General features: G+C 37.8%; 1 protein-coding gene across 1 annotated transcript in view; it reads left to right on the forward strand.

Moving 5' to 3' along the window:
- DENND5A (DENN/MADD domain containing 5A) overlaps positions 1 to 16837 on the forward strand; it is a 47981-nt gene that overhangs the window by 7502 nt on the left and 23642 nt on the right. Inside the window, exons 5-10 of the mRNA XM_009994271.1 lie at positions 3343 to 3530; positions 12093 to 12410; positions 12454 to 12456; positions 14547 to 14762; positions 15817 to 16051; positions 16515 to 16665. Coding sequence (XP_009992573.1) covers positions 3343 to 3530; positions 12093 to 12410; positions 12454 to 12456; positions 14547 to 14762; positions 15817 to 16051; positions 16515 to 16665 — 1111 coding nt within the window. The remainder of the gene's footprint in view (positions 1 to 3342; positions 3531 to 12092; positions 12411 to 12453; positions 12457 to 14546; positions 14763 to 15816; positions 16052 to 16514; positions 16666 to 16837) is intronic.

The raw sequence follows: 16837 nt of genomic DNA on the forward strand, positions 1-16837 counted from the left end.
TTCCTTATCTCCGTAGAGCACCTAGAGCTCTTCTGAAAGTGTGCACTGAGTTAAGACAGCTGTGAAATCTGCTTGGAGAGGATTTTCTTAAGAGCTGAAAACAATAAAAGGAGAATGATAATGCATCACTGCCACAGACTATGATCTTGAGTGATTTTTATTTTCTGAGTACTTGCTGGCTGCTGCCATTTTTAAGTACAAATAAAGTTTTGGGATTTTTTTCTGCTTTGCTTTTGAATCACTTCTCCCTATCTTTCTTTCCATTGCTTAAAAGAATGTTCTCTCTGGAAATTTAAAATAGTGGGTGTTTGTGTTTTTGGTGTGGTGTTTTTTGTTGTTTCCCCTCCTACCCCCAGTATTAGTTCCATGTTGTGGAGCTCTTATCACTTTCATGGGATAGTTTCTTATGCCTCCAGAGATTTAGGAAACTTTGTTTGTTGCAGGTGTCCTTAATCAGCCTGTCAGACACAGAAGTGAACACAGATAGGAAGTACTTTGACCCACTGCTTCTGCTCACCAGAGTTAACTGCTTTTCTTTTACTGCCGTTAAAGGTTTTTTGAAGTAAAAGGCCCAATTAAAAAACAATGTTTTTTCTAAGGAGTCTGACATACTGGATGGCTGTGCTCAGGAAAATTTTTGATAAATGTTTCTTTTACACCAGACCTTCTGCTATGAACAGGCGTGGCTGAAGGGAACTCTCCAGGCAATGCTTTATTCTGGTGCCTCCGCTGCACTGCATACTACCTATCCATAGGGACTGTGTTTATGATGGTTTCCACTTCTGCTCTCCTTAAAGAGAAGCTTAATCCTGGCAAGTAGTCCATCTTTCTGATTTATCCATATACTTTCTGAAGATCTCCAAACTATGTAGTAATGGCCCTTCACTGTATGGGCAACTCTCTGCCTTCGAGCAGCAGTATGGGAGTTGCATGTGGAATGGAAATTACTTGAGAAATACAATAGTATTTAATTTTGATCCATGAAGTAAAAAGATTAGAAGGAAACAATATTCCAGAATGTGATTGTGTAATGATTTCAATTTTGGCAAGTCAGAGAATTTCCATGGGCACTTGATAGACTTCTCTTTGTTAGTATTTTTAAATCTTACGTCATGCTTTGTTACTAGAAGTGTGCTGCTTTCTTCTTTATTAAAACCAAAAAACCTTCATACCCTCTCAAGATAGGTAGCACTGAAGAAAACATTTATTTTCTTATGTTTGCAGGCTTTTTGCCTTTGTCCTTGCCTTTTGCCAACAGCTCCTGACATGCATAAAGCCTGCAGAATGTAGTTGTAACTGGCAGGCTGTGTGCAAGCGAAACAGTTGGGAATGGCTTAAGCCATGTGGATATCCAGGATCAGTGAGTTCTATTTGCAGGTAACTTGGTTGCAGGAGGTGGCTGCTAATAGAAATAGATGAAATGGATAGAAATTCTGATTTTTTGTTGTTATTGCAATTAATTTGAAAGGCTAATACTGAAGTTAGCTTAATGACAGAGAAAGAAGTTGAATTTAAATTAGCATGCAGAATTAGATGGGGGGTTTTGTATAGTAGGAAAATACTATTGCTGTTTTGAGACTTGCGCCTTCAAATAAATAGGCTGAATATGAACCAGCTGGAATGTTTGTACATCTATGGCTACATTTAAAGTTCCTTTTAAAGCTGAAGAAAATAGGGTATGGAATGGATTCTTCTTCTTCCTAAAGCTTGTAATTGTTTCATCACTTCTTTGTAGTCAGGCTGTGATTAGAGCTGCAAAAATGAGTAACTGTGCAGGAAGTAACGGGTGTCCTGGTGGAATGGGGCAGTGCTGCTGATGGTGTTCTTTGGTTGTTCCCTAACATGTTTCAGTCCAAGCAAGCTTTTGGTGAAAACTTCAAGCTGTTTAAGTTACTCTATCTCATCTTGGTGAAAGGCTTCTTCAGTCACAGTAGATCTACCGTTGAGGCAGTGACAAAAAGTTCTGTGCAGTAACCTTTACAACCAGCAGAGCTTGATCTGAAAAGAAAAATAAAAATCTTAAATTGCAGAATTATAACTCATGGTAGCAGAACTTGTGCTGAGTTCCTCTTGGGTTGTAGACCCAAAATTCTGCAACTTTGACTTCAAATAAAATTAATAATGAATGTCAGGAACTGGATTTCTTGACCCTCTGTCTTAAGCTGTCTGAAGTCTGAGTGGAAGATGGCTAAGAGAATTAAAGCCATAACCTTAGGAAGTGCACAATTAAGCTTATATTATCTCCAGGGTGTTTGTTTAGAGCAAATGTTCTTTTTGAAGTTTTTGTTTGCAATGGTGGACAAATAGCTTCAGAAACCTCAGCACCTGAACCTGTGCATTCAAGTATCTTTTCCAGTTTCACAGTGTCTAGTTTTATGAGTGGGTTAGAAGACACGCATTTTGAAGGTAGAAATTGTTGTAGTCTTACAAGCTTGTTTTATACTCTTTCCAGCCTGGCAGCTCAAATGCGTTCTGAATGTTTCAGCAGTTTTGTTAGACCACACGCTCTGAGTTCATCTGATGTTGCCTCCTCCATTCTGGTGCATAGATATCAAAAACCATTAAAGATGGTTTTGTAGCCTTAAAGAGGAGGGTCAGCTTTTGGCCCAGCATACTGCAGTGTTAACTGTTTTAGCTACCAGCTGGTGGAGAAGAAGATCTTTTGGTATGCATGTTGCACAGGTGCATTTAGCACTGCAGTTAAATTCTAGGAGGAGATGCATTGTTTTTACAGTGAACTGAGGCTTCAGTTATACATTGCAAATCATAGAATTGCTTTGGTTGGAATAGACCTTTAAAGATCACTGAGTCCAACCTTATCCAAAGGATAAACAAAGCTGATCATCTTTATTTTCCACACAGTCATTTCAGTCACACTGTTGGGTTGGCCACTATGCAGCATGCATTACAGAGATTTAAACACTTTTAAAAATGTTTATCTGAGAGATACCAAATGCTTGGGTTTCATCCAAAAGCCTCCATAAAAAGGCATAAGCACAAAGGAATTATTTCCTTTGTGTTTCTTAGCTGATTACAACACTCATTCCATACTCAAACTGGTGTTCTGGTTAACTCTGGTATAGGTAGTGGAGGGTAACGTAATGCACACTAAGATTCAGTTAGCTTGTTTCCGTATGACTTGCAGAATGACCTACTTTGTGTTGAGCTCTCTTTGTTGTTTCAGCAAAATGTACTTGAGTGTACAAGTCTGGGCTTTCCTTAAGATGCTGCTCAGCTAAGTACTGGGTTTTGTGGTTTAAAACAAACTCATTTCTTTAACTTAGAATTAATTACTTAAAAAATGTTTTTGAAAGAAATATATTTTTTCTTGATCTTTTCCAGATTATCAGAGACTGATGACTGTGGCAGAGACCATCACAGCACTAATGTTTCCATTTCAGTGGCAGCATGTGTATGTTCCTATCCTTCCAGCATCCCTCCTTCATTTTCTAGATGCTCCTGTCCCTTACCTCATGGGCTTGCACTCTAATGGGCTGGATGACAGGTCTAAGTTGGAACTTCCTCAAGAGGTGAGAGGAACTCGTCTTGATGATTAAATATTGTATGTGACTATGAGGGGAATGAGAAATGAGCCAAGACACTAGTGCTAGCTGTAATAGCCATTTGTGAAGTTCTTGCTGGGTCTAATTTGGGATAGCTCTTTTTTTTTTGGTGCTCAAAAATCCCTGGTGAAATAGATATATAAGCCCCCACAAATAAAAATGTAATTGTACAGCTATTGATGCTGCAGGGTTACAGAAAGAACATTTTAGTTCTGCAAAACTTAGAATTGTAGTGCTAGAAAATGCAAGAAAGTACAGTGTGAATTCACCAACTGTGGCCAAAAGGCCATACAGCTGCTTCTGCATGGTGCTGAGTGAGCAAATCTTGATCATATTGAGCACTGTGCTCTGCTTGGGTTGTTTCCTGGCTGCTGGGGATTAGGCTGGGTTTCCATGCACTGCATTTCTGAGTTGGGGTTGGCTTACATGGACCCAGCTTTTCAGGTGTCTGCACCAGAACTCTTTCAAGTTTTCTTCTAGAATGCATACTTCAGTCTGCAGTGAAATGTCAGCATCAGTGTGAGCAAACTGGTGCAAGCTGGAATAGTGCTCAGGAAGTCCTGCCTTCTAGTGTGGCTCTGTTAACACCACCCGGTGTATAAGGGAGAAGGAAACTGTAAAGGGCATGCAGCTCGTACATGGGGCTGGGGCTACATTCAAACTGCTTAAAGGTAGTTTTTATTTACTTTATCCCACTGTTCATGAATATTCTTTCTCGGGGTGGTCCAAGAGAGAGTTTAAAAGCTGGTTGTGTGGGTCAGGGGAGCAAGAGTGGTTGAGCACTACCTGAGGCAGTAAAGGGAATGTCTGCAGGAGCCAGTAACCACCCATGGGAAGCATTTGGGTTGGCTAGTGTCTGGCTAGCTCCTGAGGCAGTTCCATCAGTCATGGGAATGACTCCTCTCATCAAGCACCATTGAATGGTTTAGTTGCTCTTGTATACATAAACAGGTTGAGCGTTACAGTATGATCTGGCTGGCTCTTGTCAAGAAGCTGCACACCTCTATCAGGTAGCTCTGAGGGAAGCAAGTGCTTGCAGAACAACACAGCTCTAAAGTCTGCTTACTCAGAGGTGCCACTTTGTAGGGGAGGGGCTGGGTAAACCACGGGAAGCACCTTGCTTCTGGACACTGGTGGAGTTCTTTAATCTGCTGTTTTCTGTGGTTGCCTGTTTTCTTCTACTATAGTTTGTATTACTGGGAAAGCAGAAGTGTGGCAGTCAGATGGTTTTGTGGTGGTGTTTTTTTAATTTACATTATCAGACAGTTCTGCAACATAGCTTGACACAAAAAAAACTTCTTAAAAAAGCTGCCTGAAATTAAAGACAAGATATTTTTGTGAACCTCCAGTCTGGTCACCATGCCAACATTGCTCTTTTTCTCAAATCCATATGTTGATAGTTTTAATTTGTTTTTCCTTGCAAGTTCAAAGGAAAATTTCTCTTCAAATGGTGTGGGTTTTTTTTCTATGGAAATTAAAATATTTAGTACCTTGATTTATTTCTTTTCTCCATCTTTTTTTTTTGCACTGGCATAATTAGTAACAGAGTAATATACGTTCTTGCCATGAAAACAACCTATTGCCTTGGTTTACTGCATTTTCACAAAACTTTGTGTAGTGGCAGGCCTAATTAATAAGGTTAGTATGCTTTTTAGAAAGGATACCTGGTGAAGTAAAATGCATGTGTGAATAGGCACGTTAATATGCACCACAAATGTTTTCACTGTTACAACAATCTTCTGAAAGACTGTCCCCCATTTGTAAAGAATTTCCTCACTTTCAAGTCACTTTAATACTTCCAAATAAATAAACATTTTAATTTAAAATAGATATTTAAATTATGTAAAAGGCAAATTGTTTTGAAGATCTTTATCAGCTGAGTGTGGAGGTTTAAAGTAAGGTAGTTGAGTTATTTTTAGATGTTAAAAATGAAATAAAAATAATATTTAAAGAGTAATCTGGCACCTCAGTTTACATTTTGTTTTACAGGTAGCATTTTATGAAGGTGTTGGAGTAGATTTTTGGTAGTACTTTACAGAGATAAGAATTGTCTAGGAGGCAGGGAGAGGAATACACAGAGGACTGATAGCAGCAGCAATGTGCCCATGTGATGGAACTTTCTGCAGGACTTAAACTTGTTCTTCTGAAGCTTCAGCTTTGCTCTTGTTCAACGAGTGAGCTTTTAAAGCTCTATACGTGATGAGTACATCTTAGTCTGAGAAATCCCCTTGGTATTCACTGCTGAGTAAGGTTCCTTGCAAACTTTTGAAGTCCTTAGTGCTGCAGGCTGCGAGTGTAGCCATGGCAGAGAGAGGGACTTAATACGTGTTGGACTACAATGGATATGCAGTAGATTTGCTTATCCAAAATAGAAGCAAAATAGACTGGGAAGAACAGGAACTCGTTATTGTTGAGATTTTCATTACAGAGGGTTTACTTTCAAAAAAGAAAAAAAAAGAACCTGCTTTTGCAAAAAGTAGCAAATGTACCATTTCAAAGTGTAAAGCAGAATTTAAAGTGCATGCTGGTTTCACTAAATGTAACTATTGACCAGTATCACACTAATATCTTAATCAGTCAGCTTTAATATATTTAGAACTGCTGATTACAGGTTCCTCTCAAAACTACTTTGCTTTATGATTAGGCTTTCAGATACCTTTCATTTAAAGGGCCAAAGAAGCTCTACACATTGTTCTTGACCTAGAAACTGACAAGGAATATGCATAAAAAGTGTTGTAGAACAGTAGAAGAGGGCATGTAGAGTCTACTAGTTGTAGTTCAATAAAGAGAAAGTTATCATCAGTAACAGAAGTGGTATTATTTAACATTGCTGTCTCTGAAGTTTGGAAAGTGTATGATACTTTATGAAATTGTCAGGGTAATACAAGGAGCTTAACTTCCAAGTCCTGCCTCTAGACTTGTGATTCACAGATGTAGCAAGTAGCAGAATTTTCCTCACTTCAACAGAGTGTATAAAGAGCTGTTCTATGTTCTAGTTTATTCTGAGTTCTGCGAACATTTTTTTTCCTTTATCTTGAAACCACATGAACTGCATCTCTGTTGCTAATCTGTTTACAGTTGCTGTTAAAGCAATACCTAATTTAGACAAGGTCCAAAAAAAATGAGCTTAGACGGAAAATCTAGTTAATGCTTTTCAGTTGAAGGGCATTGTGTATTGTTATGTAGCATAGCATGAATGCTTTGGTGTTACTGTAGGCTTCTATGTGATGGAGAATTCATTAAAGTTCACCGAGGACTTGAAGACCTGACTGTGTCCCAGTAAAACTGTAGAAAAGACTCAGGATTTACTGTAGGGTTGAGTTTTCTATACATGTTACTGATATACAGGGCACCTAATGTTAAGCTTGTTCTTGTATGAATTGCTGCTTTGCTGAGGGCTCTTTCTATATGTGTAAGCGTCCTTGTGGTTTCACTGGTAGCTGCATCAGAGGCTTGTAAGGAACCCAGAAGAGAAAGAAAGGGCATGGGAGAAGTGGTGCTAGAATACTGTGCTGCAAAAATCAAAGGGGAAGGGAAGAGCATGTGGCTGTTTCAGATGATGTTGGCAAAAATGTGGTTTGTTTATCAGTAAAGTTGATCAAAAAGTGGTTAAACTAGTTTTCTTGCAGATCATAAACCCAGCAAATACTAAAGTAAAATTGTAGTTTTTTATGTGTCTTGGAGTTTCCTTTTAAAGAAACTTTTGCAGTGCTATGGCAATATATTTTTAACAAGCAAGTTAATCTGGGCCATTTCATGCTACTGGATTTGCATGTGCATCTTGCCACTCTGTAATGCAGGATTATGGTGGAAATTTGAATTATTATGAGTGAAAGTAATCAACACTGAGTCTTCTAACTCTAGGTAAATCAATCAGATGTAATATCATTAAAACCCTTGCTTTTAATGGAGACGTCTCAAGGGTCTTGGGCAATAACTTTAACTTTTAGAAAAGCTGAAAGATCACAAAAGCTAAAAATCTCTGCTAATATAAGATAGGTATTCTCAGAATTTTTATTTCAACCATTTAAAAGATGTTATTCAGTGCTAAAACATAACTAATGCTGGGAGGTTTTATTTTTGTATGTTGTTTTAGAAGATAAGAAAGATTTCTTGAAAAGCCTTTTTTCTTCTTCATGGCAACACATTTAGACCAGACTGACCAAGATAATTATTTTGAAATATAATCACTGCTCTGTATGCATTCTCAGGTGATCTACTCATGTGATCCTGCAAATTTATTGACAGACTTCAGTTTTATATTTTCCTCTACTTCAGTATTAAACAGCCACTTGAGGACTTAAATTTATGTTTCTGAAAGCTGCAGCTGCAAGTTTTTCTCAGTCACAAATTTTGGATTGAAATAAAGAACAGTAATGTTGAGAATAAATACAAAAGGTCACTATTTGCTTACAGGAATGACACAGGAACGTCCTTTAGAGTTTAGGACCACTGTAACATATTTTCCACAAGCCAGCCATGTTTGTATAAATTTGTATATCTGTTTTGTGTGGGTTAAGTGGAGTGGGTGATTTTTTTGGAGGTTGGGGCTTAATGCACAAAAGTGATAAATGCTGTGGAAATGCTGTAGATAGGTTGTAGATTAACAAGTTTTAGTTTTTCCATGCTGTATTCCAGCAGAAGCCTTAAATCAAATCTGTGTTTCAATCTGTGTGTCTCAGGGCATGTGAAAACAGAATCACAGAATCACTTAGGTTGGAAAAGACCTTCAAGATCGAGTCCAACCATTAACCCTACTCTACCAAGTCCAGCTCTAAGCTATATCCCAAAGAGCCACATCTAGAAAACTTTTAAACCCATCCAGGGATGGTGACTCAACCACCTCCCTGGGCAGCATGTTCCAATGTCTGCCAACACTTTCAGTGAAAAAGTTCTTCCTAATGTTTAGTCTAAACCTCCACTGGCACAGCTTGAGGTGTAGCATCTCAGGAGAATAATTTTATTGTGTGATTGAGTTGAGTGTCCTCTCTTGTAACAATCTGCCATTGAAGTGGCCTGTAACTATTTGAAGGGTGTTTTTTTGGTCAGAAAACAAATACCTCAGCAATAACTAAAATAATATTTGGCTGTTCTAGAGATCTGAAATACCAAGCAACTAACTTAAGGATGCCCTTTCAATTGTATATCTACTTTCACATGTTGCTAAGTATCTTGTCTTTTATATCATTTTAATTTTGTGTATGAAAAATGGTGATAAATATATCCATAGAGGATTACCTGTGGGGCTTTCATCTACTCACAGCTCATTCAACTCTGCTGTCTCCAGAAACAAAAGAAAACTTTTAGTTGAAGAATGCCTTTGTTTTTCTATTTTGTGTACTTTCACAGTTCCTGGCATGCAAAATGCTTTGGATGGCCATGATTTCATGAAAAAAACAAAACAACAACCAACCAATTTATCTTGCTTCTTAAAATAAATTGAAGGTGTGGACCCTTCTGTGCTTACTGGTATTCCTTTCTGCTTGACCTGTAGTGTTGCAGCGTTGTGAGACCTACTGTTTATGTGTCTGTTACTGAGTTTATTTACTTGAGATTTTGTTTTTACAGAAATCTCTGGTTTAGAACTTCTCAAAGGGCTTTTGAGTTGAGGTGTCTTTGCCATTTCTGTTCCCTGAGGAATATGGCCTTTTAAGAAGTGCCTATGCAGCTCTTGAGGGATGTCCTTAGCCTCCCTAAGTTGAGAGAAGCTAAAGCCATCTACAGAATCTCCTTGGCTTGTGCTGCTCTAGAGAGCCCTCTTGATATAGGATTATTAACCAGATACTGAGTAAGTGTAGAGTGTCCCCCCAAAAAAACTTTTTACACTCTCTACCATATTGCTACACACTAACGTATTTCTTTTTGTTTAAATGCTTTTATGTAGGCCAAATTCTGAGAAATGTTAATAGTAAGTTTCATGATAAGCAATCCTTGTTAGTGACTTAGAGTGTTTAAACTATGTGTATTGCTCTTAAAGAGAGACTGTCCTGAAACTATCTTTAACTGTTAGAAGAATTAGCCAGATGTGCCTAGATACTTACAAGGAATTTTAACAAGCATTAAATGTGGCTTTTTCTTTATCGATGAAGAGTTTATTTTCAGTGTGGAGACTGGAATCTCTACAATGGTAAGGTTAACATTTGGTTACTTTTTGGCCAAGCACTTTTTAGCTACAGCCAAGCTTAACCAAGAGTGATATCTTCTGCAGCTTCTGTGTTAAGATGATCCAAAAAAGCAGGAAAATTGAATGACATAGAGAGTTTTAGAAGAAAGAAATACAATGAAACTACTGGAAGAGTTCCTTAATAAGTCTCTTTTGGCATTTCTCAGACAGCTTGTGATAGATTAAATGATTTTTGTTCTTCCCTTGGCACCAACTGGCAGACATTGTGCCTAGTCTCAAGGCTTTATTTCTCTCATGTCTTGAAGTGCTTACTATGTTCCTGATAAATACTATCTGACTGGACTTCTAATCATCACAGAACCATGTGTATAGTGGGGATCTTGAAGTTCCTAAATTCAGGTGCTTACTTGAATTATGAAACTTCTTGTGTACATACTGTCCCTTTGTGCTGAATGTTTCTTTGAAGGAGAAGCAGAGGCACTGTGTGCATCCCTAGCCTGCCACTGGAGCTGCCTTGCTAGGTAGGCACACACCTGCTGTGTTTGAGCAGTGCTGGTACTGGGGAAACCTAAACAATGATACTTGCTCTATTTATAAAATTAAAACTTTTTGAGGGTGTGCAAGAAGCTGTTTCAGAATCAAGGTCTTGGTTCTATTTATTGACTGTGGATTCTTTTGCAACTCCTAATTAAGTTTGTGATTTAATTTACAGTAGAGGATCCATAAAAGAGCTCCTCAACTATTTTAGATGCATTCCTTTGAGCAGAAGAAATAAATAACAGTATTCAAATACTAAAACATCAGGAAATTGAGAACTGGAATTCTTCTACTTACCTTTGCAACTTTGGGTAATATTGTGGAGGGTATAAATAGGACTTTTTCTTGCCAAGTTAGGTACAAATCTAGTGTAATATGTCCAGTGGAGTTCTACTTTAAGAATTACAGGCTTTTAAAAAATGTTAATGTTGAAGTTCAAGAAGTCAAACACAACAGATGTCTGCATTTTAAGTAGAACTGACAATCTGTGTTCTGTAGAAATGCCAAGAAAGCTAAATCTTTCACAAATATTAAATGTATGTTTTTACACCAGTTTATTTAAATGAAGGGATTTCATCAGGCACAGGTTATCCTAGTCTACCTATGATCAGTTCCACAGCAAAATTGTACTGGAACTACTTTGTTCTTACTGGTGCTTCACTGCTTGTGTACATTGCTCTGATTTCTGGGATCATACATCATTCCTTCAGTGTGAGGTTAATCTCTTCCCATTCTTTGTGTCCTATTAAATTGTGAGAGTGCTTCTGTCCTTCTGCACTAACTGAACCATAAGAAATAACTGGAGATCTGTTAGTTCTCATGACTTGATACATATTTTTGCTGCAAAGCTGTAGTGAAAGCTGAGTCCAGGCATGTTTCTTGGAATAATGTCATGAACATAGGCTGGTAGTACCCCATAATCTGAGTGAAGAGATATTTTATAGGGAAGGCTAAGTGACAGTCCATGTTAATTCTGTAGTGAAGAAAAACTGTAATACTTCTACAAAAAAAAGCAAAGTTTCTTCTGTATACTTTCCAAGCAGATTTCACACATGAATGGGGTTCTTGCTGTGATGTATGCAATAATGTCATGTTAGAAAACCACTTGTTAGAGATTTTGCATTTCAGAACCAAAATGGGAACCCCCCCCCCCCACCAAATACAGAGTGAGTTAAATCCTTCTAAGATGTGTAGCTTCTTTTGATGTTGCCCTTGAAGCCACAGAAGTGTTTTTTCTTCTTCCCTCCCCTCTGCCCCCCCACCCCTCCCTTGATCTTTTTTGAGGTCAAATGAGACAAAGAATGGAACAAGAAAACATAATTCAAACTAGTTGGATTTATTTTTCCCCTCAGAAACAGATTTCTAAACTCATCCAAGGAATCGCCTTAGTTTTCAGGTTCTCAGCTTCATTGCAGCTTCTGTAATATCAGTACACCTTTTGGAATGGAATTCACCAAGTCTCTTAGAGAAGTGAACTGATACTCTTGAGCAGCAGGCAGTCACCTGCTTTCAAATGCATGTTTATGAAGTAGTGTTGCAAATATCCTGTAGTTAAAATCTGTCTGTATTTGTGTGAAAAAAGTTGTGCACATCTGTGCCTAATACATTCTACAATCTCTTTTGTACCTAGTAAACAAGTAAGTAGCAAATATGTCCTTGAAAGACCTGGAAATGTTGGCCTTGTGCTGCTTTCTTCAAAGCCAACCAACCAGTTCAGTTATGATTGGGGCAAACCTATTTTACAAAGTAACCAAACAAATGCAAATGTCTTTGAATCTTTTAATAAGCATAAATCTCAAGGATTAATAAAATGTGACCCTTGTACTTAGTGATGTTGTAATGGTATCCTGTTCTAAATTAAATCCCAGGCTAACCTGTGCTTTGTGGATGTAGACAACCATTTCATCGAGCTGCCAGAAGACTTGCCCCAGTTCCCAAATAAACTTGAGTTCATCCAGGAAATTTCAGAGATACTAATGGCTTTTGGAATTCCACCTGAGGGAAACCTTCACTGCAGTGAAAGTGCCTCCAAGATGAAGAGCCTCAGAACATGTGACCTGGTTTCTGATAAAAGAAATGGGAACATAGCAGGATCACCTTTGAACTCCTATGAGCTGCTAAAGGAAAATGAGACTATAGCAAGACTCCAAGCACTTGTTAAAAGAACAGGTGTGAGTCTAGAAAAGGTAAGATACAAAATTACCTGCACTCTCTCTTGACCTGGAGCAGCAAGTAGTCTGAAGTCATGGTCCAAAGACTCCATTTGTCTCTTTTAACTAGAAAGTTCTTTATGTTAACATGTTCACTAACCTTGTATACATCTGTAGAGACAAGGGCAAGACTGGGGAGAGGGGAAGTGGGATTTATTCCCATAACATCTAGGAAACCATTGGCTGTCCCCCAAGCTTGTTTTTTTTAACCAATATAATATATTGTAAAATTACATCTTGTTTATTCTTGATTTTACAATTTATTCTAAATTTACACCACTTTCTTATGGTACATATGTCTAAAACTGACACCCAGATAATCCTGAAGTTGGAATCCAATATTGGTTTCTATAAGTATCTGTCTTTCTCATTGTGTATAGAATACTTGTATATATAATATGCTTGCTATAAGAATACTGAGATGGCTTTTTTCTGGTTGATATTGCAAAGTGCATTGGTGTGTGATTGCACAGCCCATGGTGTCCCTGGTTGGATTTTTTTTGGTGATTAGAATTGGGGAAGAAAAGTTGTTTTACTTTGCAGACAAGGGATTATCTGAAAGACTATTGTGAGGTTTTTTTAGCCTTTGTAGAATGGAATGAAGATGTTCTCTGCAAAGGTTTTATTTTATGCTTGTATAAATTACCTTGACTGGCTCTTTATTCCTGAGTCTCATTCCTAATCATGTGGCTGTGACTTGGTCTAAAGGCAGGGCCAAACAGAGACAGAAATCGTGTGACCTGCAGTAGGCTGGGGAGGAGGGCCACTTTGTGGGGAGGGAGCTCCAGAGGGATTACAAGAAGTGTTTGGTTCCTAGGCGAGGTTAGATGGTTGAATGAGCTGTGTTGTTCTTAGATGTTTCTTTTACATTTTTTCTTGTTCAAGGGAAAATTGGCAAGAAGCTTTTGTTCTTTTGCTGAGTGGGTTAGGAAGTGATAGGAGAAGTACAGGTCTTTTTACATGTCTTGTAGGTTTTTGCACATTTAGGCCTTATCTACACTCTTCAATAGTAGTTAAAGTCCCATTTTACTAGCCTTTTTTGTGATGATAGGAGTACATAGGTTGTAACTGTCAACATTTTCTCAAATGCTTAATTTTAAAAAATCTGTTCAATAACAAATACCCAGTTAATAGATAATGCATAGGTGCCAAGTGCTACTTATGGGATACAGGTAGAAGTAATGGCTGAATAGCAGAGCTCTGTGTTGCAGAAAGCTTGGCTGGAGAATGTTACTTATAGCTGGCCTTGGCCTTACCTGCTGTAACCAAGGTCCTTTAAGAAGGATGGAAGAGCTGTAGCAACTGCATCATGGTCCAGATGTTGCAAGTTCTAGATTTTATGTCTAATTATGTGTGGTGGTGCCTCTTATTATAATTAAAATAGGTGGGGATATCAAATATGTATTCAGAATAGTGCATGAATGCTTGTGGCTTTGATTGTTGGGGTTTTTAGGTACTCAGTTCCTATCAAAACTAATATGAATTGAATATTTGAATCTCATATTGCTGTTTTTATAAATTTTAGGCCATGTGCTAACTGAAAAAGCATTTTATTTAATCAAAGATTACTCTGGGCTGTGTAGTGATGAATTGTGCATTAGGTTAAAGGAAACTGGCATGCACAGCTGCTTTTTGCTGTGTGTTTCTGTCTTTGCTTGAAAGGCTGGTGTGTATTGAACTGTAACAGTACTAAACCTGGACTTGTATTACACCAGACAGAAATACGTGTTTGACTAATATGCAGGGGTAGTAAAAACCCTAAAAAGCCTATGCAGGTGATTAAAGGGTAAAGGAAAGTAAATTAAGTATATGGAACACATGGGCATGGATATTGCTGTTATCTGTCCTGTTTTAATCCAATGCATATCAAGTGCAACCAGTACTAAAGTAGATTATGGTTTATTATTTAAATTAAAGCTTTTCTGGACAGAGGTTTCTTTCTAGATTTTTTGATGTTGCTGTTACAGTGCTTGAAACTGCAAGTAATTTTTTTTTGTTATTCACATGTTTATGAGGAGTAGCAGCTGAATGGCAGATTAAGGTATTTATACCTAGAATGCCTGGTAGAGCAAGAATACAACTTTTTTGTGTGTTCCTTTACTTTTTTCTCAGTTGGAGGTGCGAGAGGAGACCAGTAGCAAGAAGGATCTTAAAATTCAGTGTGAAGAAGAAGAATTCAAAATCTACCAGCTGAACATTCAAATCCGAGAAGTTTTTGCCAACCGCTTTACACAAATGTTTGCAGATTATGAAGTATTTGTCATTCAACCCAGTCAGGACAAGGAATCTTGGTTTACAAACAGGGAACAGATGCAAAACTTTGATAAAGTAAGTTGTAGTAAGAAGGTATGTCAATGTGAAAAGTAAAGCAGTATTCAAACCTAAGACCTTTGTTCTTTGGGCCATAAAATGGACAACACTACTGTCAAAATTGTAATTTCTTCCTTAAATTTCAGTGTTCCCAAAAAAAGTCACATCTTGTATGTTATGTGGAAAAATATATACATACACACACTTAAAAGATTAAGTTATTCTTCTGAGGATACTGTAGAAAAACTCACTAAGTGGCTAACCTCTACATTAAGGTTAAATATTACTAGTGAAAATTATTATTATTTTTTTAATAAGCAGAGGAATTGCTGACTATGTTACTGGATAAAGCCATGACTCGACACAACACTTGGGTACGTGTGTACCAGATGTTTCCCTAGAAAAGAGCTAGGGATACACAAGACCCAGTTCTTCAAATTTTACATTTGTCTTCTTTACTGAAATTCAGGTATTTGTCAGCCGGATGGTTCATGTGGGTGAAGATTATGTTGTAGTGGTGCCTGCTGAAGCGCTCATCAAATCAAATTGTATGAGAAGGTTCTCATCAGCTTCATTGGTTTTGAGCCCAGACAGAATGACATACTATCCACACCTGTGCTACTGTTGTAGTTTGCTGGGATTCTGTTGAAATTTTTAGAAAACTGAAGAAATGCCAAAATTGCAGTTTAATGATTCCTGTGATATCATAGAATCATAGAATGGTTTGAGTTGGAAGGGACGTAAAGATCATCTAGTTCCTACCCCCATGCATGGGCAGGGCACCTCCCATTAGATCAGGTTGTTCAGAGCCCCATCCAACCTGGCCTTGAACATTCCCAGGGATGGATCATCCACAACTTCCCTGGGCAGCCTCTTCCAGTGTCTTGCCACCCTCACACTAATGACTGTAGTAGGTGATTGTAATGAAACTACATAGCCTATTTCAGAGATAGAATGAGTGTGTTTAAGTGGCACCAAAGCACTCTAATGCATCCTTGACTAGATAATTTGGCACTTTTGGTGGATGTATCTCTGCAGACTCCCAAACACTGTTATCTCTTTTGTCTATTAGGCATCTTTCTTGTCAGACCAGCCTGAACCTTACTTGCCTTTCCTCTCAAGATTCCTGGAGACCCAAATGTTTGCATCTTTTATTGACAATAAGATTATGTGCCATGATGATGATGATAAAGATCCTGTTTTGAGAGTATTTGATTCTAGAGTGGATAAAATTAGGCTGCTAAATGTTAGGACACCAACTCTGCGCACATCTATGTATCAAAAGTGTACAACCATTGATGAGGCTGGTAAGAGAAATAAACCACTTTCTTGAAACTTAAAATACGACTAGTTAGTGCTGCTTGTTGTAGACATTAGGTTAAAGTTAAGCAGCAATTAATGCTTTGAAACCTCAAAAAAAAAAAAGGCAACAAAGCTGAGGTGTAAAGCTGAATTGGAAATTAAACGTTGCATACGAGGCTGAGATGTGAGATGAAATTAATGTAAAGTTATATTCAACTCAACTGTTTTCCTGCATGCTTTGTGTGAAAAAATGTTTGAGTTTAAGAAGAGAAACATTTTTCTCCTTTCGGTGTCAGTTTGTTCATATCTAGTAGTCTCTTGTGCTAGCAGTGAACCTTTTGGGGTCAGTCAGAAACTTCCATTTCCTCTCTTAAATTTGGGATCTGCATTTAGTTAAGGATGTGTGATTATATAGATACATGCCTGATTAAGACATCTTTTAAAACAATAAATTTCTTACTCTTTCAGAGAAATCTATTGAATTAAGACTAGCAAAAATAGATCACACTGCAGTCCATCCACACTTGCTGGACATGAAAATTGGACAGGGGAAATACGAGCTTGGATTTTTTCCCAAGCTTCAGTCTGATGTTTTATCTACTGGACCAGCAAGCAACAAGTAAGTAAGCTTGAACAGCAGGTGCTGGATCTTGTTGAGATCTATGGAATGGTATTAAAGCAGATATACTAGAAAGTAAACTCAGTAGATTCTTTTTGGTTTTTTTTTAAAGTGAGAACAGATTATATGGGTGGGTTGTGTGTGGTGGTTTGTTGGGTTTTTTTGCTTGTGT

The sequence above is a fragment of the Chaetura pelagica genome, unplaced genomic scaffold, assembly GCF_000747805.2.
Source record: "Chaetura pelagica isolate M959 unplaced genomic scaffold, ChaPel_1.0 scaffold153, whole genome shotgun sequence".
NCBI classification, from domain to species: Eukaryota; Metazoa; Chordata; class Aves; order Apodiformes; family Apodidae; genus Chaetura; species Chaetura pelagica.